Source organism: Camellia sinensis, chromosome 1 (genome assembly GCF_055761805.1).
Source record: "Camellia sinensis isolate YWXY chromosome 1, ASM5576180v1, whole genome shotgun sequence".
Lineage (NCBI taxonomy): Eukaryota > Viridiplantae > Streptophyta > Magnoliopsida > Ericales > Theaceae > Camellia > Camellia sinensis.
In genome coordinates this window covers 146,130,540-146,156,240 of record NC_138961.1, presented here as the reverse complement: position 1 = coordinate 146,156,240, position 25,701 = coordinate 146,130,540, and the positions used below count along the sequence as shown (strand labels likewise).

The following is a 25,701-nucleotide window of genomic DNA, read 5'->3' as shown; positions in this document are numbered from 1 at the left end:
ATTTTTTAAGAAAACACTGTGCTGGGTCACAAACGAGGAGCCTTGCTTTCATAGTGCCTCTGCTACCACTTGGCTACAAGGCCTGTGATTAGATTTCAAACCAGTTGAGAAAAGTTAGTTATTATTGTGTTAATCCTATGTTTGTGTCTCTAAGCCATCTTTAGGGTCTTTTCACTCCAAATATCATTCGACTGGTGGTTAATGGTTTAATTTACCTATTCATTTTTTTAGTACGCATTGTCTATTTTGTAGCTCAAGATCCTCATCTGCTATCATTCTTTCTTGATATTGCAGCTAACTATGACGGAAATCGATTCATAACCATTTAGGATGGTGTGTGGAAAGTAAGTCCTTGATGGGTTTTCTTATCGCAATATTTTTGCAACTTTGCTGCATCATCTATTCAGCATACTTAATAAGAGATAATTTTTAATTGCATGGAAGGACTTCAAAATTCTCTCTGGATCAGCAGATGACTTCTTTTATTGCACAGAAATTTAAAGGCCATTGATTGTGTTAAATTATAGTTTAAATTGACTTTTAGTGGGCATCAAACATTTTTGGCATGCTACACTTTTACTTCTGACAGTGGCAGTTGTTGAGCTCAGTGATATTGCATTTGCAGTGGGTTCCCTTTGTCCCTGTCCATGTTAGGTGTATACATTCAAAGAGCTTGAGGATTTTGTAGTTAGTATTTTAGTGATAATTTGATGCCCATTTTCAGGTTGACTCTATACCAGCAGTTTTTGGTGTTACTCGAGACCCTTCTGTAGTTTTCACATCTAATTTCTTTGCCATCTTAGGTAACTCTTGGTCTTCATTCTTCTGATTTCTCTCAAAAGTAATTATAATTCAAGCTAAATTCCATCCGTTAAATTTCTCCCCTGTTTATGTGATCACTTATGCATAAAATCTTCTTGTTAGTGTTTCTTGGTATGTGATAAAATCTTCTTGTTAGTGCTTCTTCAAGTACTGTTTATAAGTATTGGGTACAAATTCTTTAATTTGTATTTATTTTGGTGAATCTGATTGCAGTTTATGTTTTGATGCAGGCATGTAGACCAGTGAAGACTACAAATTTAATGCTAAGACATGATTTTTACATATATGTTAGTTTGTGGTTAATGTTAAGACATGATTTTTTTGATATATGTTAGTTTGTGGTTAATGTTAAAACGTGATTTTTGGATTTTAGATATGTTAATTTTGTGGGTAATGGTGATTGAATATTAATTGAATGAGAAAGTGAATTAATGTTTCATTACAGGTATTTTTTTAGTTCAATCAAATAAAATTAACACAATTTCAAAAAAAAAAAAAGGGTATATGACGGTGTTTCTACAAACGCCTCTTAAACCCTACTTATTAACGGTCATTTTTTCAAAAAAAGAAATGACGGCGTTTTTCCAAAACGTCACGAAATATTGTCAGTGACGTCAGTGTGTTTAGTAGGGCATTTGGCGGCGTTTTTAAAAACGCCGCCTATACTAATCTCACGACGTTTTTAAAACGTCACAAAGCTATAGCGACGGCCGCGTCCTCGGCGTTTGGTGTTAAGCGTCGCAAAAGGATTTGGCGGCGTTTTTGACACTTATAGCGGCGTTTTTTAAACGCCACTAAAAGTCTATTTTCCAGCAGTGCTGGTTTATGATTAACCGTGTCTTGCGAGTTATGGAGATGTCTAATTTCAACGTGATCCTAAGAATAGACTGGCTATTGGTCCACTGAGCAGTTGTAGATTGCTACCATAATATAGTGACAACCTTTCCACTTTATGAAATGCTTTTCCTATTTTAAGGGGCATAAACAAAATTCCTTTTTTCCTGACATATCAGTGTTAGATAATGTCTCAATAGGACCACATAATTAAATGTGGTGTTATCATTTATAAGAAGCCTACAATTTTAGTGATTCAATTTAGTTAATAGGCTTAAGGGTATATGTGTTATGGACCTAATGTATAGATACTAGTTGTATAATTTCTATTTCTATGAGGGGCAGAAATAGAAATTAAAACATATTGGTTAAAGTTGATTTTCATTACCTTTCAGTTATGAAAACCAATTACAACCTTTAAAAGGTTATGGTCCCTATTCCTTCCCAAGGTGAAAAAATAAAAATACTGTTTTGTTTTTCTAAATCCTCTCAAGGAGAAACATAAGGCACCAAAGGGAAATGATTAGAAGGCTCTAACAAAGTCAATATTAAGGTTTTATTGACAATCAGACGCTTCCGTTTAACCATTCATCAATGGATTCAGGTATGTCATTTTGTCTTGATTTCTTGATAATACACATGGTAAATGATCCAAAGTGTAAGGTTTATGTTCTGAAATTTATGTTTACAAGTGGTATCAGAGCGGTTATATCATGTGTATTATCAGAATAGATATGCTTTTATTCATCCTATTTAGTTTCCTGGAATCAGATTCTGTTTTTTGTTTTTCTGTTTTTCCTCTGCTGCAAATTCTGTTTTGTTTTCTGGAAATGGAACATAATTCGGATGGGCGGTTCATTTTTCAAATGGATGAACATCATGTATTTATATATATATAGATATATCTTGTGATTTGATCGGTTTCATTTTGAACATCATAAAAAAAAAAAAAAAAAAAAAAAAAAAAAAAAAAAAAACTATTTGTTTTTGGAACCGTCAATTATATATATATGTATATAATTGGAATTGTTGCAGATTATATAACATATACGGGGTCACAAATTTAGAAATCTTTAAATTTAATGTAATTTCATACAACGTCTACAGAAATTTAATTTTCTAACGTTCTCAATATAAGTCAATTCAAACAAGATGTCACAAAAGTGATCTCTCTTGTCTAGATTGTTTTATATGGAATGTTTTGAAGTTCATGTCTGTGTATCTCATGCGGGTATTTATCGGTCCAAAGACATGGTTAAGACTTGGCAGAATTACACACACATTTTGTGGTGATAAACATGTGCCAATTGTCAAGGAAACCTAATGTGAATAATAAATCCATCAAAAGATAGATTTGTTATTTGACATAACTTATTGTCAATGTTTGATCATTACAACAAGAATACCACTTACAGTTAATATCACTACCCAAAGGCTTGGTATTAATGTTGTGCTAGGTATCTTGAGATGTTGTCATTAAATTAATTTATTTAGAGCTTATCTGTTTGGTAACTTAATGTGAAGATGAGGTAATTGTTCCTGAGGAACAAACTCTAATCTACGCCATTAAGGCGATCCACCAGAGAAAGGAGATTTGCATTTTCAGATGATTATATTGTATATCTCCAGGAACATGAGGTAGAAAATGGAATGTCGAAAGATGATCCAATCAACTTTCGTCAAGCCATGGAAAGTTCCAACTCTCATAAGTGGATAGAAGCCATGAATGAAGAATATAAGTCTATGCAAGACAATAAAGTTTGGGAACTTGTCTCATTACCAGTTGGTGCGAAGCCCGTAGGTTGTAAATGGATATTTAAAACCAAAAGGGATTCAAATGGTAATGTGGAGAGGTAGTGTAGAGTGGACAAATTTCCATAGAGAACATTGGGACAAACTCCATGATAGCAGATCCACTTATGAAGGGACTACCACCCAAGGTCTTTCATGAGCACACTGCTCAGATGGGTGTTGTTCTATTTGAGAACATTCTGGTTTAGTGGGAATTTGTATTTATATTACTGCTTTATGTCAGCCTTGAGTTTTATCTATGTAATTAGATTAATTTTTGCAGAAATGAAATATTCAGTTTATTACGCTCTGTTACGTATTGTGAAGTATTGATCTCAATAAAGTTAAGTAGGACCAGTTGGAAATAGGCATGTATGGATCACATCACATGTAATTTCCATGCTACGCATCCATGATTGATCTATGTCATTTAGCTGTATTAGTATACGTGACCATTGGTGGGTCGAGTTACGATTGATGTAACGAAGACCGCTTTGATCCTATATTAATATAGTTAATGGACAAGATTGTTTGGATACCCTCAAGTTATGATAATAAATTTCTGAGCTCACTAAAGTTAAGCACATTTTTCAGGATACATATGTGGTCCAGTGGGAGATTGTTAGATAATGTCTCAATGGGACCACATAATTAAATGTGGTGTTATCATTTATAAGAAGCCTACAATTTAAGTGATTCAATTTAGTTAATAGGCTTAAGGGTATATGTGTTATGGACCTAATGTGTAGATACTAGTTGTATAATTTCTATTTCTATGAGGGGCAGAAATAGAAATTAAAACATATTGGTTAAAGTTGGTTTTCATTCCTTTTGAACTTCCACAACTAGAAATAAAAATAGAAATTATACTAGTATCTACACATTAGGTTCATAACACATATACCCTTAAGCCTATTAACTAAATTGAATCACTTAAATTGTAGGCTTCTTATAAATGATAACACCACATTTAATTATGTGGTCCCATTGAGACATTATCTAACACAGAATGGAAGCACCCAACACCACTTCTGAAATTTGTCCTTGGATTGGCAGACTTACATAGTAAATCCATACAAGATTTGTCAAAATTAGTCAAACTGATGTCATGCTTAACCCAAAAAAGATTCAAATTCAAATAGGACGACGCTTGCGAATGATCATTTCAAGAACTTAAAAACAGGTTAACCAGCGCCGCTATCCTAATCATACTAGAATGTGACATCAATTATAGTATGTATTGCAATACTTCTAAAAAAGGATTAAGATGTATGCTAATGTAAAATAGCAAGGTGGTGGTTTACAGTTTTCAATAGAATCTCGAGAAGGATTAACCCACGCTTGACATGAAGCAAGTGATTATAGTTCATGTGCCTAACACGTAGCAACATTACTTGTACAAAAAGTTCAGGGTCTGCATTGATAATAAAAGTTTATAGTATTTGTTCAAACAATGGGAACTAAAAACGTTGGATAGAATACCGAGAGGATCATAAATTCATTTTGTCTTATCATATGAGCAAAGCCAACATGGTAGCAAATGAAATGAGCTGTGAAACAGGGGGTACCGTGCCCAGCTTAGCGCTCAAGGAGTGGGAGATGGCAGTAATGATTAACCCCCTTTTTATGTGTATATGACCGGAAAGACACATGTCTTGCCTTCTCTTTAGAAGAAACATTTTTGTAACAACTCTGTGTATAGTTAGTTTGGTAAATGAAATATACAGTAGCTTTGTTTTAAGTTGTACTCTGTTATGACTAAGTGAATATTGTAATAATAAATAAAACAATGTTTGTGTTCATTACATCTATCTGTGCATTTGCTCTGAATGAATGTTGTGGGATTAAATATTTTAAAGAATTTTAAAGATTTCTGCTATTTATAATGATTTACCCCAATTCTCTTCAGGAGTACCATAAAATTGTACAGTCAGGCCTTTAGTAGCTTATGGCTAATGGCCAATCACCATCCTATCTTACTTTGGGGTGGATGGGGCTGTGACAATTATTTGACACAGACTCTTCAATGCTTTTCCCCTTTCCAAAAACCCAAGTTGGGCTTTAGTGACACACACCACAACCCTAACTAATATAAATCTGAGCAGCAACAACAGGTGGTATATACTCACTCATACCACTACTACTTAGCAGCAGCAGCAGCTGTGTCATGGTGAAGAGAGAATTCAATCTCTAATTTTTACTTTGGATTTAAAAATAATTACATTATTGATCATAATAGATTTACAATAGTGTAAGAGAGCTGCAACTGCCTGTGAAATATCCCCCACATGATACAAACAGCTCTTCAGAGTAGAACAATTCTGAGCCTCCTCGGCTAAGCTAAGAGTTCCATTCCAAGACACATCTGAAATATTATTAAAACAATTTCTGGAAAACTTGCTTCACAACTCAAAAATGACACCCCCATGGTAGGAAATTCAAACATGTTTGGAGCGACATCTAAACATATATTTCAAGCTACAGCTTAAAGATGCATAAGAAATTCTAATCTTCATTTTACCGCAACAATGTTGTCCTACAGCTCCTTGTATAGCTAATGATGCAAACCCAAAGAAATATCCTGCAAAAAAATTAAACTAGTTAGGGCTCGAGAAAGCATTCCAAAAATTAAAAATAAAAATAAAAATTCGTATCAATACCATGTAGACAGCCAATTTGCTTGGTGTGATGGTGGGGATTTTTTTTATTATTTTTTCCTTTCGTACCTCCAGGTCTTGTGGAAGAGTAGCACCTTCATTCCACCCTTTAACAACAAAAACTGTCAATCAAGGCCTGCTCGAGTCTTTCACCATCATAGGTGGACAAACCCACCACACACTGTTTAATTTTTAACGTAGTAACACAAATGATAAGGATCTGCACACCCACCAACTAGAAAACATATGATGAACATCACATTCATAGTCATAGGAAATGACTGGCCAACAAAAGCTGTGGTTTCTCCTTCTCTTCTGCGATCTCCATAGAGGCTTCAGCTCTAATTTCCCGAACCCTTTTATCCCAAATTCCATCTATTAGCTTCCAAGTTTCATCACTGATAATTTGGGTCTGTGGAAGAAAATGACAAATACCACTATCAGTTGTCATGTGTAAACAAAATATAGCAGACTTAAGGTGTCCTTTTCCATTACCTCCATCGGACGAGGAGCACCAAAAGTTGAAAATCCCACATTTCCAGGTGCAAAAGTCACCCTTCCCGGAAGTGAAATGCCATGGATTCCCCATCGTCCAGCATATATTAAGGCTCCATATTCATCAACTGGACTTACAGCAGGCTGAATAGCGAGCACCAAAAGCAACAAAAAAAGGAAGAAAAAAAAGAAAGAAAAAGATCACATACTTTGAATCAAATATAACAGGGGACTGGCAATTCGGCCTACTAACCTTGAGGTGGTGAGTTCAAACCTAACAGCAGCCACTTCATGCAAATTATGCCAAATGTTAGATTTGCACCCAATCCACCCCTCCCAGAACCCCATCAAATGAGGACTAAACTGGGTGTAGTTTTTTTTACTTTGAATAAAATATATGCATGCCGAACAGACCCAATATTATTTCACCATCTGGAAACTCTAAACTAGGTAGATCCTCATTTTTCTCCCCTTGTGGATGATGAGAAGTGAGCTGGTTTAGGAGTGCCATCTGAGAAGATGGCAGACACTAGTACGGCTGGAGATCACCAGAAATAGGAGAGAAGAGAGCCAAGGATAGCCTTAGTAAAGATAGAGGATGTCAATGGAGCACCAGAGAGCTCGATTGCAAGGTAGATGATGATGGTTGTGATTGCATTGAAGACCCCTCTATATAGGGTGTGGCGAGCCATATTAGCTGAGCACACATGGTGTGACCCCCTTGGCAAGGTAAAATGGAAGAAAACAGAGGCAACTCGACAACTTCTATTGTTGACCTCAAGTGAGTGTATCAGATGTGGTTAGAGGATAGGATGATATATTCCTTTCTGGGCATGCCTGGACAACTCAGAGTTAGGTATGATACAACCTTCGGTATATCAGGCCTTGATCTCTCTAAGACTAGTTCAAGCTTGTCTCATCCCTGACGGAGAGCTCGGCGAGTGCCTGAACAAACCTTGAGTTCTAGCCTCCAATTAAGAGTGTAAGAAAACCTGATCAGACCGAATGACCCTACTAAAACCAACTGAAAATTACAGTTTTGGTTGGTTTTTGCAAATAAAACGGTTTGATCAATTTCCATCTTAAAATATAATTAGGTTTTGGCTCAGTGGTGGGGTTGAAATATTGTATACCGAAGCCGACCAAAACCAACCAATACACATAGGGCTGGCCCTGAGATTTTTTGGACCCAAGACGGAGTCTTGAAATTTGGGTCCTTTATGTAAAAAAAAAAGAAAAAAAGTCCATCCAAAATTTTATCCTAAAAGGGTGTGTAATGTAGATTCAAAATTAGTGTAATATGAATCATAGCTAAAATGGTTAATTTTAAGAGTACATAGTATTATCGAATACATAATCACCAAAAGATGAACAAGTTTGTGGGAAAATCGTACGTACATATAATCGGGGTGCCAAAGATAGGATGCACTGGAATGCACTTTAAATTATGATTTCAATGTTCTAAGAACCTGAGTTAGTCTTCCTCTCAGAAATTGTAAAACTAACATTCAAAAAGATGCGGATGCTTTAATGCTTTGAAGGAACCTTAACCACCCCATTTTAACGGCAAGCCTTACCATTTGGCCAAGCAGCACTTTTTGAAAATCAAAATGTTAACAAATTAAAAATCTACCTGAGGTATTCGAGGAGCCCTTGTGTAGATGTCCCATATTTCTTCAGCTTTGATCTCTCCATTCTCAAGTAGAATGTCTGGACAAAATGAAAACATGCAACAAAATGTTTAAAAATAATAATAATAAAAAAGGAAAAACTCAACAAAGGAAAAAGAGCATGCACCCAATGAGTTTGGAAGCGGTTAAAGTAACAAGTCCTTTCATAATGCAAAAGCTTAGATCATTGTTCCAATCACAAGCTCCATATATTTCAAGATTAGTAGTAAGCTTGCATAGTTCAAATGGAGAATCTCATGAAAGTGATTACTAAATGAGTTTTAAAAAAAGGAAGCTAAACTAACCTGTGATGGTCTCTACAGCAGAATGATATTCCCTCAGTACAGCTGAACACTTCTCCACTGCAAAGCGCATGTACTCATCTCTGAGAGCTTCAAGTTTGGCTGCAAGCTGCAAAAGATGCTTAAGATTGTTCATGCAATCTTGGTTGAAAACTGATCTACGTAAGAAGCAGGATCTCAATAATTATGATTTAAGGTACTTAGATCCCATCCCCACAAACTCACATTTGGCACTAGATCTCCACGATTTCTATAATAAGCCTTCCCAAATGCTGTCATCCCTGTCTGCAAAATTAAAAATTCTGCAAGTCTCGAAGCTTCTAATGTAGCCTTTGAAGAGATCCAACACAAATTATCAATGCCAAACATCTCCTCCTCAATTACTCTAGCTACAAATTGAAGCTATCAGTGACTCAATGGAGCAATTACCAAAACATGAAAGGAACAATATTAGTATATTATGTATTCAGCCAAAACTGTTCTCCAGGGCTGACTAAGAGAACAATATAACCATAAAAAATGGCTTTCAAGCAAATGTCTGAAAGCTCAACCAAGTAAACACCAGACAAGGAACAAAATTTTGTCTCATTTCCACTGAAATGGATGAAACATATCTGTTTTCTATGAAACTGAGACAAAACAACAGTGAAAAACCGAAATTCTAATGTTTTCACCAAAAAATACATGAACTCCATGAAAAATTCAACACAATTGAGTTATTTCGCTTATTACAAATATCTAACAAGTATTACTTCTATTTACCTTTTTTGTTGAAAGAAAATATATAAGAGTTGAAAAAACTTAAATTAGAAAGAAAATATGAAAAAGTAGAAAGGAGAGGCGGAGAGATAGATAGCTGAGAAAATGAATATAGTTAAGTCATTTCTTTGTTATTATATATATATATATATCTACAAATATTATCACTTGTACTTTTGTTTCCTCCATCCCTGCAACTAGAATCTAGCATTTCTTATGAATCCTTTGCCCAATTAAGCATTTAGATCTTTTTCTTTTTGTGTTTCTAGTATTCATTTAACTTTATTAAACCTTCTTTTTAATATCATTTAAAAAATAAATAAATAAAAATTTAAAAAAAAAAAACATGATTGCACAAAGGATCTCCCACAACTTGACAAGCCTTTGACCTTTATTTTCTATTAATATCGTTATTATTAATTTTATTTTTTTTTTTTAAATTTTGTAAAAATATTTGGGTGGAACCTTAGAATAGATGATATCTAGAGCCATACTAGACCTTCTACAGCAGAATCGGATTGCTCTGATAACAAGTTAAAGTGTAGAAAGCTATGAAATTAGGATTAGAGATATAGAAGGTGAGACACAAAGAAGAGAGAATTATAGGAATAGGCATTACGGTTATATAAAATAACCTGTACCTCAGCTGCTATTTATATTAGAATGATAAAAATACCCTCACTAATAACCATTAATAACAATAAAATAAATTATCATATATTCTAACACTTGCATATATTTAGAATCATATATATTTGAGTTTGATAAGATTGAATTTTTTGACATTAATTTAATGATGCCTGGTTTACATTGAATTTGCTTCCAAACTATTTGTGATTTATGTAAATAGATGTGTAGATTGTACACCTCACACTAAGTTTTGATGACTCACATGCATCAAGCATGCATCTGATATATGAGCCAAATATATGCATCTGCCCTTTGACCGCCCAATTCCAACCCCATCATGTTACAACTACTATTCTAATGACTACCTACCAAAAATTATATATATAAACAAAAAAAAAAATTTACATCAAATTTAGTTAGTATGTGAGTACTTTGTATGAGCGTGAGTTCTCTAGTACATGAATGGCTGTCCATAAATAGGTCATGTGGTGTCAAACTTTTGAATCATTTGTAATAGATATTTTCCTGAGATTGTCTTAGAGCTTCTCTCTCTCTCTCTCTCTAGATTCCATCAATTTCTATTTGTGTGCGCGCGCGTGTGTCGGAGCTTAGGTTCTGTACTTAATTATTAGGAACTTTGGATTTATCAATCGGAGATTAGAACAAAATCTGTTACTGGATGTGAGCCCTGATTGGTTTAGTTCTATCATCAGACTGGCAAACCCTAGCTTGTTAGAATCAATTATGAATTCAAAGATATAAGTCAAAATCAACCCTGATTCTGCCTCTACACAGCAACTCAAACCCTAGCAATGCTTGCAATTAAGGAATGTGACTTCGCTTGATGTGCAATTGTTGACTCAGATCTAAAAATCGACTTCTCCCTCAGATACAACTTCAATATTCTTTGACCTGATAGTTGAGTAGGTGATCTGCAAAATCAACTTCTTGTGACCTTGACCTGATTGCGATCTGCAATCTGACTTTGTCTTGGACTTCAAGACCTGTTTCAAAGTCGTATAGCTTCAATCTTGTCTTAGAGTTGTTGCAACCATTTTTTTTTTTTTTTCAATATCTAAAAACCTTCCTCAAGTTGTATCGCAATTAGAAATACATTGTGAGACTTCTATTGAATTCGAACTTTTGACTAGCAATTTGATCTTTACATTGTGATTTGATATTGACTTCGGAGATGACTTCGGCAAGATTCAACTTTGCAACTTGATTTGATCTGGTTCTGAGGATTCCAATTCAATTCCTGCCTTGCAATTTTGATTTCTTGTGTATGACATTGGGAGCTGGTTTCATTCTGTGTATTGGTGTCACAATTTGTTGATCTTGATTTACTCTTGTGCTTCAACTGTTACCTACACTTCTGGACGATCTCAGTTCAGGAGTGCAGTAATTTTCCTTAGTGAAGTCATAATTCTCTGGTTAGTTCAGAAGTGGAGACAACATTACACTGTTGCACTTTGTTGACTTGTTTAATGGCTAATAGAGGTTGAGGATGACGGGGTGGCCGTGGAGGGGTTTTGCTCAAAATTTGGGTTATGATGTCGAGGAAAATCCTCCTGTTGAGAAGCAACATAATCATAGTGCTTATCAGACATACTATCAAGGTGATTTCCAAGGTGGCATCCAAGGGGAATTTAGGCCGGGCCCTTCTACTCCCAGCTTTGCCAAGGCTAGTCTTCCAGTGTGGATATCGAGCAGGTGGATACGGTTGTTCTGCCTCAAGTTCTCCGTACCAATGGGGAATCTGCCTCAAGGTGGAAGCTTTAATTGCTTCAAGTGCAGAGAACCGGGTCACAAGTCTTTGGATTTCCAAAAGACACTTTTTAGGGAAGGATCAATAAGGCAAGATTGTGAGGATCATACGACTATCTTTGATCAACCCATAATTAAAAAAATTGGAGGAGATTTAGTTGAAAAGGAAGGCCTAGCTCTTATGATGAGGAAGAATCTTTGTGCCAAAGCCAAGAAATGAGTATGATTGGTTGAGAAATAATGTTTTCTATACGACCTGCAATGTGGGCGGAAAAGTTTGCAACATGATCATTGATGGAGGGAGTTGTGAAAATGTGGTTTCTCAAGAGGTGATTGACAAGTTGAAGCTCATAGCGGAAGATAATACAAACACTCCTGGCTTAATGAAGGTAGTGAAAATCAAGGTATCAAAGAGGTGTTTGGTAAGCTTCTCTATTAGTGAGTACTTTGATGATGTGTGTAATGATATCGTGCCTATGGATGTTTGTCATATTTTACTTGGTCAACCATGGCAATATGATAGACAAACTATACATGATGGCAAGAGAAATACGTACACCATTGTCAAGGATGACCACCAATACACCTTGCTGCCCATGAAGCAGAAAAAGGCAACAAAAGTGACAACCAATGACTCTTCCTCTATTTTTGTTGCTACAAAAGAGAATATAGAGAAACATTGTGAACTTGACCATTAGTTGGCTTTGTTTTGTTGCTCTTTGGTCTCTTCGAAAACTTTTGGAACTTCAAAGACATTCTCAACCTTAGTTGAAAACAAAGCCCATCTATTTTGTTGCCACTAATGGGAGCCTCTAAAGGTAAAAACTGACTTTTTGAGACATCATTTCAACTTGCCATCGATGGAGAGGCAAGAGTTCTTGGCACTGCTTGATGGATCTTTGGACGGAATCTATATTTTGGCATGTCGTGTGCATTGTGTGGTGCTCTATCTTGTTGCCACTCTGGCTTACAAGAGGCAAGTTCAATGTGCCATTTCCTCACATTTGTAACTAAAATTGCCATTGATGTGCATAAGAGGAAACTTCAACTTCGGGAGGGTTGTCTTGTTATCCCGGTTGTGTTGTGTTGGTCCTTCAACTTGAGGACAATTTCTGTAACACCCAAGACATTCTGGCATGACATGAGCATACTTTTACTCATACTTGTCTGTTTTGCATTACATTTGTAGTCTTGTGATATGAAGTTAATAGATTGAAACTTAGAAATACTATATGGTTTTGAGAGCTTTGAATATGTGAATTTCTTTGCTAAGTGTTAAAGAGTTAAGGGATAGCTTTCTTTTGAATTTAGTGTGCAAATGTGTTCTAAAATCCTAATCAAGGTGTTGAATGGCTTTGAACTAATGTACTAGCTGACTTCATGAATTGTGTAAAAAAATTAACCTGGATTAAACTTAAGCTGGATTGATTATGACAATGGAGATTAGCGACTTAACCTTGATTAATTAGAACTAAACTTGATCAATTAGGTTAACGGAAGATTAGGGAGAACAGATGAAGCACACACACCACCTTAGGTGTTAGGATACCTCTTGCTTGTTTAGATATATATGCACCTATGAGAGACAAGTCTCTCTCTCAAAATAAAAATGAATAAATAAATAAATAAGAGTTTTAGAAAGAGAATCTGCTAGAGCAAAAAACTTGAGAGAAGAAGAGAAGAGAAAAGAGAAAAGAAAGAAGAAAGAATAGAAAAAGGGGTAGAAGAAAAGAGGAAGATAGAAACTTGAATTCTTGACTTAGAAATCACTTTTAATTGGCTCAAAGGTAAAATTTTGATCCATATTTCATGCAGCAATTCTCATGGTTAGTAGAACTCATGTTTAAAATAGGTTTGAAATGAGAAAAAATAAAATAAAAGAGGCTAGGTTGAAGGAGTGAATTGGTGGGAAATCATAATATTGAAAGAAAAAAAATCGGAATTTTTATGAAAGAACTTGAAATTCAAGAGTTTCATATGATTTTGAAGTGCTTTATATTGATAAATTTCATGTAATTAGGTTTTGTAATGGTAGAAATTGGTTGTGAAATGAGTTGAAGTTTGTAGGAAAAGCAGATGGCTGCCCTTGCAATATTTGTTGGATGCAATTTTTGATTTATTTTTTCAGAGATGACTTGATAATAATATTGTTGGATGCAAATAAGGTACTGTATATCAATACTTCTAAATGTCATAGTACGTTGAAGGGCAATCTTATCATGAATTTAAGATACATCAAATTGCTGTCATGTAATTGAATCCACTCGACTTATATTAAAAAATAAGGTATGGTATCTTTCATTTATATGGCCCACTTCGCAATCTGGTTTAGCTTTATGTCACAAGTATCTTCTTTTTTTCAATACATATTACAAAACGAAGTACAGGCGATTTAAAGTAAATTTATAACCACATTCTGTAAAAACTTGTCTAACAGGAACTCATGGCTTGTGTTATACCAATGACTGGATAAACCTACAACGTAATCATTAAGTGTGGCAAGCAGGAAATAGAAAACAATGAAAAGTGATTGCAAGAGCAATTTTAGGATCATTTTGTTAAGACAAAATTTTGCATAACTTACGAGCACATGCACCAACTATAGAGTTCATATAATCTTCTTTCCTTCTAAAAACCCTTCCCGATGTTTCCATATAACGCATATTTGGCTGGCTACAGATGGAATTGATATCTGTCTGAAGAAGGTAAAACAAAAATTTACATCAACATGGTTTTAGATCTAGAAAGACTGGTGGCATGGATTCAGAAAAAAATAGTAGATGATGTATTAATCTATGGACCTCAATGAAAGGACGGTGGGGATCTGGAAAGTAGCATGCAAGAACAGCAACAGCTGCTTCTCTGTATGCCAATCTCAGTTTTAATTCCTCTGGGATTTCTGTACTATCTTCTTGACCTGTTTCAAATGTGCCCTTTTGCTGCAATTCAGATAACAATGATATGAGAATGCATTAGGTACATGTCATGCACATTTATGTGAAAAGGTTTGATCTTGCTCAGATTTCTAGCCTACCCTCTTCAAAGCCTCAAGAAGTTCTTCTCTTCCTATGTAGTCTAAATCCTTCCTGGCAGTCAAAATTCCAGCTTCATTCCTGTAATTCAGATAAGAAAATATTAGATCTCTCCATGGATTGAAAATGTTAGATCTCTCCATGTATTGACTAGAATGGACACATGGGTTACAGTATATTCTGCAATTCGGCTCCAGTGAAATCTTCTGTAAGCTCTGCAATTTCTCGCAGTAATGTCTCTTTCTCCTCCTCTGAACGAAAAAACTTATTTCTAGCATGAACCTATAGTGCAAAGTTTGCAAACAATGGGGAATCATGATACCAAAACAAAATTTTCATGAACCAGAAAACTATTGCAGAAAGCAAAATAAGGGAACTATACCTGTAATATGGCCAATCTACCATCCTTCGAAGGCAAACCAACCCTTATAATCTTGTCAAAACGGCCTTTCCTCAACAGGGCAGGATCAAGAATATCCAATCTATTTGTTGCACCAATAACTAGCACCTGAGAAGCAAAGCAGTTAATCTCATTTTTTTTTTTTAATTCATTTGATTATTGCTATAGGAGATTCATATAGGAATACCTGTGAGGTTGACACTCTGAATCCATCCATCTCGGTTAGTATCTGAAGCAGGCCTTGTTCCCTCTCTGCACCACCCTATGAGAACCAGATGCATTCATAAGGATTTTAGGCAGTCAGTTGGAACTATCAAGTGCATATGGATTGGACTAAATAATAAAAATGTGAAATACGAGTGACGTAGTTTGGTTGGAGGCTCCAACAACTACAATCAAAGATGAACCCAAATAACACTTGGATCAAGGCCAAAATATGAAAGAATCAGATTTTAAGACTGGATTCTGCAAAATCCAGCAAACAGGTTCAAATCTCACGAACTATGGGGCATAAAACAAAGTCCTAGGAAGTAGCAAAGCAATGCTAAAACAAAATACCAAAATCTGATATTTCAATTTCTCAAAAACCTCCCTAAAACAAAGATTACAGCCCTACATATAATAGCTAAGGAGGTTACTTCATGATGAAGCACCCAGGAATAGAAAAACTACAAAATAAAAATACGACTACGGGTGGCAATACTTCACATCTTCCTACCAGGTGCAATGCATGTTGAATCAAACTAGTAACAGAAAAAAGAACAAACCATTAAAACAAGCCTCTCAGAAACTTCCACCCATTACAAGCCTACTTTTTAAATTTTAAAATGACTAATGAAGCAGAATAAGTTTTAAACTTTGACTGCAAGACAGGTTACATCCTAACAAGAGATAACTACTGTGGAGCATGTTCAAGAAGATATGTCTGTGCATATATATAGTCTGCAAATGGCATGAAAGATGAAGCCTATTATCATACCCCACCAATATCAGGTCCACCACGTTTGCTACCAATAGCATCTATCTCATCAATGAAAATGATAGAAGGTGCAAATGATCTGGCACTAGCAAAAAGGTCCTTCACACGAGATGCAGCCACACCAACAAACATCTGCAATAACAAACTTTTAGGTAAGCGAAATGGGTATGCGCTAAAAATGTGTAAATATAGTAATAGAATGAAAAAAGTTAATATCAACATAATGTTTGAGAAACCGTTTGAACAAACTATTTCAAATGATCAATAGGAATAGATATTAGTGTAAGTTTTCTGAAGAATCAGTAGATTCAATTGTGTCATAATACAAAGAATACATTTGATTATATAGTAATCCTAATCGTAACACTAAAAAGAAAATGAAACACTGCCACATAAGAAAAAGAAACACTACCATATATATACACAATATACACTAGCATATATATACACAATATACACTGGCATATATATAAACCTAACCTAATATTAACATTGCCATATAGGAAAAAGAAACACTGCCATATATATACACAATATATACTACCATATATATAAACCTAACCTAATATTCTCACACCCCCGCTCAAACTCAAGGTGTTTTAGCAGAAAACAAGTAGAGTTTGCCGAGAAGAAACAGAAACCGAGCAATGGTGTGAGTCTTGATAAAGAAGTCAGCAAGTTGCAGAGCTGAAGAGATGAAAGGAAGCGAGATAGAGTCAGATTACAGATGTTGACAGACAAAGTGACAATCAATCTCAATGTGCTTTGTTCACTCATAGAAGACATTGTTATGGGCAATTTGAATAGCACTACGGTTATCACAATAGAGAGAGGTCAAAGCACTATGGTTATCACAATCGAGGGAGGTCGAAGAAGGCTAAGGGACGCCGAAGTCAGAGAGAAGACAACGAAGTCAAACCTTAGTTGTAGAATCGTGCAACCAGGTGACGAATCTTCGTAAGAAACGCGATTCCCCGTTTCTTAGAAAGAAACGTGTAAGAATCGCATTTCTGTAGAGAGAGAAACGTGATCCTGTCCAAGATGGGATCGTTGGTGGAAATAAAACAACTCAGAAACCTAGACAGAGAGAAGCCCTGACCCATTGAAGACAGAGAAAGAGAAAACAGACAGAAACCCTAACCCATTGAAGACAGAGAAAGAGAAAGAGAAAGGGAAAGGGGAAAAACCTGTTGAAGCCCTAATCGAGACTAGATAAAGGTATGTTCTTCCAATTTGTGTGTTCGACTATCTCTCTCTCTGTGTTCATCGTCGAAGTCGAACCTGTTTATCTTCTTTGACTCTCGCTCTCCCTCTATTCGATGCTCTTCGTCGTCGTCTCCTTCGTCCTTCGTATCTCCCTCTCTCTGAGTTCATCTTCGTCTTTGTCTCCTCTCTCTCTCTGTTCGTCTCTCCTGTTCCTCCCCTCTATTCGACTCCTCTCTCTTCCCTCTTCGTTGCTGTCTCTCTCTTTCTCTTTTATTCTTTATTTTATTTTTTTTACCTTTTTTTATTTTTAGTAATAAAAAAACCGTTTTACATCTTTTATTTATTTTTTTATATTTTTAATATTCTCAATATCCTAAACATTAACATATAGAATAAAAAAATTATAAAATAAAATCATATATAATAAAAAAATTATAAAACAAAAAATCTAATTTTTTTTTTTGTTTATTTTAACATAATTTATTATTCCTTATTTATTATGATTTTTTATTTATAATATATATCAATTAAAAATAAAAAAATAAATTAACAATAATACATTATTTAAAAAATATAATAAATAAATAAAATATTTAATGTGTATTAAAATAAAAATATTTATAAAAAACTTCTAATGTGTATTAAAAAAAAAATATATATATATATATATATAATATATATTACCGCTCCCCGAGGCGCTCTAACCTAAGAAACTTCTATCGGCTCACGCTTTCCCGCTCCTGCCCCCGCTCCCGCTCCCGCTCCCGCTCCCGCCCCCGCTCCCGCTTCGTGCAATTAAGAGCCAGACAACTTTAGCAGTAGCATGAGCTATAACACGGTACTCAACTTCGGCAGTAGAATGAGTAATAATAGTTTGTTTCTTACTTTTCCAAGAGATCAAGGAATTGCCAAGAAACATTCAGAAACCAAAAGTGGACTTACGATCTGTAACATCACCAACCCAATCAGCATTAGCATAGGCTACTAAAGCCAAGGAAGAAGTAGAAGATAACAGTAAGTCCTGAAATATAGTACCCCAAAGATAACGAAGAATCTGAATCAAAGCAGCCCAATGTGTAAAACAATAAGCAGAAACGAACTGACTAACCACATGAACAGCATAGGCAAAATCAGAGCGAGTAATTGTCAGATAGACTAAGCAACCCACAAACTCTTAATATAAAGTAGGATTAGGCAGAGGAACACCATCAGTAGTGTTAAGTTTCACATTAAGTTCAATAGGGTTATCAACAAACTTAGTGTCAGTAAGACTAGCGCAGTGAATAACTTCATTAGCATACTTGGCCTGAGACAGAAAGTAGCCCTTGGGAGAAGAAGCCACCTCAATATCAAGAAAGTACCGCAATGAGCCCAAATCCTTCATTTTGAAGGTACGGAAGAAATGTTACTTGACCTCGGAGATAGCAGAACAATCAGAGCCAGTAATAATCATATTATCCACATATAGTAATTAGGCTACAAAACTAGCAGAGGTGTGGAGGAGAAACAAAGCAAAGTCCTGAGCAGAAGGATGAAAACCAAGCTTAGTAACATCAGTCTAAAAGTGATTACACCAAGCATGAGGAGATTGCTTCAAACCATACAGAGTACGCCGAAGATAACAAACCTGTCCAGAGGAATGATGAAGCCAGGGAGAGGACACATGTAAACCTCCTTAGCAAGACGACCATTAAGAAAACCATTCTTAACATCCATCTGATAAAGAGACCAATGTCGAACAGCAGCGACAGATATCAAAGTACGGAAAGTAGTCATCTTGGCAACAGGAGCAAAGGTCTCATAATCAATACTATACTCCTGTGAAAAACCCTTGGCAACTAGGCAAACCTGGTAGCGCTCAAGAGAACCATCAAGATGAGTCTTAACTTTGTAGACCCATTTGCAACCAACCAGATTCTTACTAGCAAGCAAAGAAACCAACTCTCAAATACTAGTTTTTTTGCAAAGCAGACAACTCATCCTCCATAGCTTGAATCCAATGAGGATCCTGGCAGGCCTCCTTGTAAGACTGAGGTTCTAGAAAAGAGTACATAGCAGACAAAAACGTACAGTACGAAGGAGAAAAACATGTTTTAGCATAAAAAAGTTTGACTACCTGTTTACGAATGGGAAGGGGATACTTATGGTTAGTAAGAACAGAGTCGTCAGCAGTAGGAGGATCAATAGTAGGGGCAGAGACAACTGATGGAGTGAGAGCCTTACGATGAGAATAAACTAACATCGGAGGAGGAGGAGGAGGAGGAGGAAGAGAAGAAGGAGCAGGAGCAGGAGCAGGAGCAAGCGAAGAAGGAGAAAGAAAGGAGGGAACAGACTCACTGAGATCAGTAGAGAAGGACTCAGTACAAGGAGAAGAGGGAATAAGCTCATGGGGAACAACAGAGATGTACTCATCAGAAGGGATCTCGGAAGGAAATTGATCGATATGAACCAAATCTTCTTTGGAAACTGGGGTTGTGAGAGGAGGAAGCTGAAAGTAAGGTAGACGTTCGAGAAAGGCAACATGACGGGAGACATAAAGGCAATGGCAAACAAGGTCATAACAACGATAACCTTTCCGAGTTAGACTGTAACCCAAAAAGACACATTAGACAGACTGGGCACTAAATTTAGTCCTATCTTTATGGGGTAAAAGGACAAAACAAGCAAACCCGTACACACAAAGGATGGAGTAATAAGTTGAGAAAACAGAACTTCATAAGGAGACCGACCAAAAAGAAGGGGATAGGCATACGATTAAGAAGAAAAACAGCAGTAAAAACTACCTCGCCCCAAAACGAAGCCGGAATGAAGGCAGAGAGAAGGAAAGACCTAGCTGTCTCAAGAAGATAACGGTGTTTACGCTCAGCTCGACCATTTTGAGCAGTTGTATCAGTACAGGAAGTTTGGTTAATGGTACCTAAATTAGCCAAATATTCACAGAACTTAGTTTTAAAGTATTCCCCACCCAAGTCAGACCGCAACAATTTAATAGTAAACCCAAATTGCGTAGTAACCATAGACTGAAAAGTACGGTATATCTGGTAGAAGTCAGACTTATGAGTCATAAGATAAACCCAAGCGTAACGGGTGAAATCATCAACAAATGAAACATAATATGCACAACCCCCTTTAGTAAAAACAGGAAAAGTGCCCCAAACATCAGTATGAACTAAAGAAAACGGTGTATCAAATATAGAAGTACTTTTACGAAAAGGTACGATTGTCATTTTGGCAAGTTTACACCCCCGACACTCAGTAAGTTCACTAGGAGAAACTTTACCCAATATACCTGACTAAGCTAAAGACCGTAAACGGTCAACAAACAAATGCCCTAATCTAGAATGCCACAAGTAGAAAGGACTGGACAAAGAATTTAATTGCAAAGATGAAAAGGCAGTCAGAGAAGTTATCATAGGCAAATGCAGCACTCCACCACATAGAAGTCTCCAACTCTACAGCAAAGTCCCAATCTGCTGCTTGGACATCCAATCCTACACAGAGCAAATAGAAAAAGAAAAGATAACATCAAAACCGGAGACATCAAGTTGACTGATAGATAATAAACAGGCAAATAACTAAGGAACATAAAGGACAGATGGAATAGAGACAATAGACATAGCAGACGGTAGGACAGACCCAACAGATATAACAAACATACTAAACCCATTAGCAGCATTAACAGTAATAGGAAAGGGAGGGGGAATATAATTTTGAAGTAAGGAGAGATAAGGAGTCATATGATGAGAAGCACTAGACTCAAAAATCTAAATAGACAAAGAGATACCTCAAGAATCAGAGCAGATGCAATGGAACAAACGAAAGGACAAAAAGTACTCAAAGGAGGAGCTCAAAACTGGGTTTGAGACTGCTGAGAAGACGTGGCAGGCAGACGTCCCTTCTTGGGACAGTGATACTTCCAATGGCCTTTATGATGACAGAAAGCACACTCATCAGAAGCTAAAGACATCGTAATAACCAGAAATTTAAGCTGTTCAAGTAGAGTAAATCCAAAATAGAACCGAAAGACCCAAACCAAGGGTCGAAGAGTAAAAACCAAAATTTTAAGGGGTTCAAGTATAATAAACTCAAAATAGACCAAAAACAGCCAAACTAGAGATCCAATGACCCGATAAACCAAGTGCCTCGATGAACCAACTTCACAACCAATCTTCAAGAGCAGACTTGCAAAGAGAATGAAGGAGAACGAGCCAGAGAACCAAAAGTCGAAGCAGAGAGAGACAAGGCAGCTCGATGTCACGATGACCAAACCTCACGAGTTGAGAGATGACGACAACTCAACTTCACAAGCCCAGCGACAACCTGATGTCGCGATTTTGAAACCAGAGAGATCGCGACTCAGGAGATCACGAACAACCAGCTAGTGTTTTTTGCAAATGGGTCGCGAGGCAAAGGAGAAGATGAATCAGTAACCAAATACGATGAATGAGAAGCCCACGAACAGAGGAGACGAAGCAACTAGATGGGTCTCTCGAACCAACTGAATCCGAGGACCCAACTAGATGGGTCGAACTAATGAACTTAGATGAATCAAGCAACTCAATGAGTCACGATGAACAGAAGCGACGAATAGATGGGATGAACCAATAGGTTGAAACCCGACGATCCAATGATGGGTAATCTTGAGCGAACCAAAGATCAGAACCAAAGAAGCTCTGATACCATGTAAGTTTCTGAAGAATCTGTATATTCAATTGTGTCATAATACAAAGAATACATCTGATTATTTAGTAATCCCAACCCTAAGACTAAAAAGGAAACACTGTCATATAGGAAAGGAAACACTGCCATGTATATACTTAATATACACTACCATATATATAAACCTACCCTAATATTAACACTATCATATAGGAAAAGGAAACACTGCCATATATATACACAATATACACTACCATGTATATAAACCTAACCTAATATTCTCACAATTAGATATTAAATTTTAAAATCTAAATAGTGAGTTGAGACAATATGAAAACCATATTACAAAATTACTAAAAATGAGAAAAATTGAGGGGAAATTAGATTGGAGCATATAATAATGTACTGAAGTGTTATATCTTTTGTTATACGTATGAATTGATGATGCATGCATATCTTTAATTCAACGAATCTTAATTTTACAATTTTAAGAATTATACATTGTTAGTGTTCTATTCTTACAAGATATTTGGTTTTTCTACAACTATATTTATTTTCTACCTATTTTTAAATATGTTAAAATATCTTACAATACATAATACGATATGATATGCAATTCAAAATACACTTTAATGCATCATACTAATATTTTGTCTTGTGTCGTTACATAGTCAAAATTTAAACTCACAGACAACAAGACTATTTTAAGTTTCTGGGCAAAATTGTTTTTGAAATGCTTGGTACAAATTGCCAAAGGAAGTTAAACAGGCTATGAGCATGTTGCCACACTAGCAAGTTGAGTCCAAAAGAACAGGCTCTACCAGGAGAAGCTCAAGCCAAGCTTAAAGGTACATGTTTCAGTCTAGCCAACCTTTGACAGCCCAATAGGCTCAACTTTGTTCATTTGCAGCCCTAAATATCCATGCTAAACAGCAACTACACATCATAGACACTAATTTAACCAAGAAACAATTATCAGATGAGGACAACAAAGCGGGTGGCTAGATCTCTAAGTATTTTCATAGGTATCAACATCATGCCATAAATGCGAAGAGAAATAGTTTGGCAAAAGCTTACCATGGAAATTAATTGCCTACAGTTCATGGCTTCTACAAAGAAACATAGATATGCAACATCTTAAGCATGGCCATGATCTATAGCATGAAAGACTGGTCCTTTTTAATATTATATATATATATATATAGAGAGAGAGAGAGAGAGAAGAGAGAAAGAGAACAAATAAACAAATAGCATTAAAACATCTCATCTGACTCTGAAGTAATTTTCAATCAATTTTTCTGAATGAACTCCTTACTATTTTCAGTTTATATACTGAGAGAATCAGAAATTTTGCAAGATCAAAATTAGTCCGTTGTGCTTTATGAAGAACTTTTGCATGTCAAACTTACCATTCTTATTGTGCATAACCCTCAACATATAGGCGATAATTTTGTAGAATTTCATAATATAAATATTTCCTTGTTTTACTGCTGTTTGTAATGATGTCTGACTCCATTCTAAAAGATGGAGCTCTAACTTGAATGCTTTTTCATGCTGTGGCAAATAAATAAAAATAATCACCACCAATGGGATATCCAAATGCAGCCTTAGCAATTGACAGCAACACCCAGATACCATTTTCTTCTGAAGTAACAATTTCTTAACAGTCTCCTGTTCTCATAATTATATCAGTTTGTATTGGAATTGCCGTAAGAAAATGGGTCTCACCTCTACAAAATCAGTACCATTAGCTGCAAAAAAAGGAAGTCCAGCTTCACCAGCAATTGCTTTGGCCAGAAGTGTTTTACCAGTACCAGGAGGCCCATGAAGGAGCACACCCTTGGGGCAATAGATGCCTTTATTCTGAAACTCTTCCTCATTCTTTAGTATTCGAACAATCTCTTGCAATTCCCTCTTTATATATTCCTGCCCAGCAAAATCATCGAATGTAACACCAGTACTTTCTTCCGCAGATATAAATTTTGCCCTAGATGAATGGAAGATGGAAAAATTAGATTCAAGTACTTTGTTAGTAAAAAGAACCCTCCTACTGAGTTCATAACAGTGCTATCAACTGTTGACTTAAAAAAGAATTAAAATAAAATACAATAAAATAAAAAAGAATGATAAAGAGAAGAAAGAATAGAGGAATTAGCGAGCAAAGAGACAACAACATATATAAAAAAAAATAAATAAATAAAAAAAGGAGAGAATAATAATAGTAGGGTTCTCTCCCTTAATCCCTTATAATTGTACTTAATGGATGATTACAAGACTACCTTTCTAGCTAATATAACCAACGCTCCCCCTCAAGTTGGGGCAAAGATATTGTGAACACCCAACTTGCCAATGCCAAGAAGAGAGAGTAAAAAGGAATAACCTTTAGTCAAAATATTTGCAAGTGGATCACCAGCTATGAAGCACGGATACTTCAAAAAAGGTGACGTATCCGTACCGGATACTTATCGGATACCGATACTCCTCGGATACCTGCGGATACGTATCGGATACTTCTTAAAAGTATCGGATACTTCTTAAAAGTATCGGATACTTCTTAATTAATTTTTTATTAATTTTGAAGTATCGGATACTTAATTTTGAAGTATCGGATACTCGAAGTTACATATTACTTATAATATTTTGTTTAGTTCTTTCATAAAAGGAATATAGTGAGAGCTAAAGTAATAGAATTTGTCAAATTGATGTATCCTTGTTGTCTCTCTCACTTCTCTCTCGCTTTCTCACTCTCTCACGTTTCTTCTCTCTGCTCTCATTCTTTTTTTGGTGTTGGCATGTAAGGATGATGTTTAATTTGCATTTGCATTTTCATTTGCTTTTGCTTTTAGTTTTGGATGTTTTATGAATGTTTGAGCACTTTTAGGTTAATAGGAATCCCTCTCTTTATTTATTAATTTACTTTAAGTTTTATTTTCATGCATATTACATTATTAAAATCATATAAAAAAAAAAAAAAAAATTGTGAATGTATCCCCGTTGTACCCGTATCATACTTTTTCAAATTTTGACATATCGCCATATCCACATCCCCATATTACCATATTCGTATCCATGCTTCCTAGGCTATCATTGATGACTTAAAAAAGTATATTTGCTGAAATTTTTATTTAAGAATGGTTTTTTGACTTTAGCTTTAGCTAAGGTCTTGTGATATTCACTGATGAAGGGGATGAAGGGGAACAAGTTGAAGCTATTGATCTTGAAGACTCTTAGTTTTGTAGGAATCTTTCTTCTTTATCAAGTTGTCTTTTGCTTTAAGTTTTATTTTTATGCATACTGCATTACTAAAAATTGTTAAAATAATATTTTTTACGAACGTATCCCCGCCGTATCCGTATCCTAGTTTTTTAAATTTTGTCGTATCGCCGTATCGTATCGTATCCGTATCCGTATCCGTATCCCATATCCGTATCCGTGCTTCCTAGATCACCAGTTTTGACAAACGGAGTACAAATCAAGCAATCATTCAGCTTTTCTTTGAATAAGTATCTATCAACTTCCACATGTTTGGTTCTATCATGTTGAACTGGATTGTAGGCAATATTATTATTGATAGCACCTTTATTGTCAAAGTAGAGCTACATAGGACCTTTATGATCAAAACCTAATTCCCTCAAAAGTAATTTCAACCATAGAAATTCACATATTTCATGAGCCATAGCTCTAAATTTTACCTTCGC

At 35.7% G+C, this 25,701-nt stretch overlaps 1 protein-coding gene across 5 annotated transcripts in view; it reads right to left on the bottom strand.

The window, feature by feature from the left end:
* Positions 1-5,641: 5,641 nt before the first annotated feature.
* EMB3144 (AAA-type ATPase family protein) overlaps positions 5,642-25,701 on the bottom strand; it is a 47,491-nt gene continuing 27,431 nt past the window's right edge. For 2 of the 5 annotated variants that reach the window (XM_028250995.2, XM_082886260.1), the window contains exons 4-18: positions 23,732-23,990; positions 16,139-16,270; positions 15,347-15,421; positions 15,142-15,267; positions 14,932-15,041; positions 14,762-14,840; positions 14,529-14,666; positions 14,312-14,423; positions 8,797-8,960; positions 8,575-8,680; positions 8,233-8,309; positions 6,600-6,743; positions 6,337-6,516; positions 6,108-6,211; positions 5,642-6,028 (exon numbers count right to left, since the gene is read on the bottom strand). In XM_028250995.2, coding sequence (XP_028106796.2) covers positions 6,373-6,516; positions 6,600-6,743; positions 8,233-8,309; positions 8,575-8,680; positions 8,797-8,960; positions 14,312-14,423; positions 14,529-14,666; positions 14,762-14,840; positions 14,932-15,041; positions 15,142-15,267; positions 15,347-15,421; positions 16,139-16,270; positions 23,732-23,990 — 1,666 coding nt within the window. In that variant the 3' untranslated portion in view covers positions 5,642-6,028; positions 6,108-6,211; positions 6,337-6,372. Of the gene's footprint in view, positions 6,029-6,107; positions 6,517-6,599; positions 6,744-8,232; positions 8,310-8,574; positions 8,681-8,796; positions 8,961-14,311; positions 14,424-14,528; positions 14,667-14,761; positions 14,841-14,931; positions 15,042-15,141; positions 15,268-15,346; positions 15,422-16,138; positions 16,271-23,731; positions 23,991-25,701 lie in introns of all 5 variants that reach the window. The other 3 variants (XM_082886257.1, XM_082886264.1, XM_082886254.1) reach the window with 2 other exon arrangements.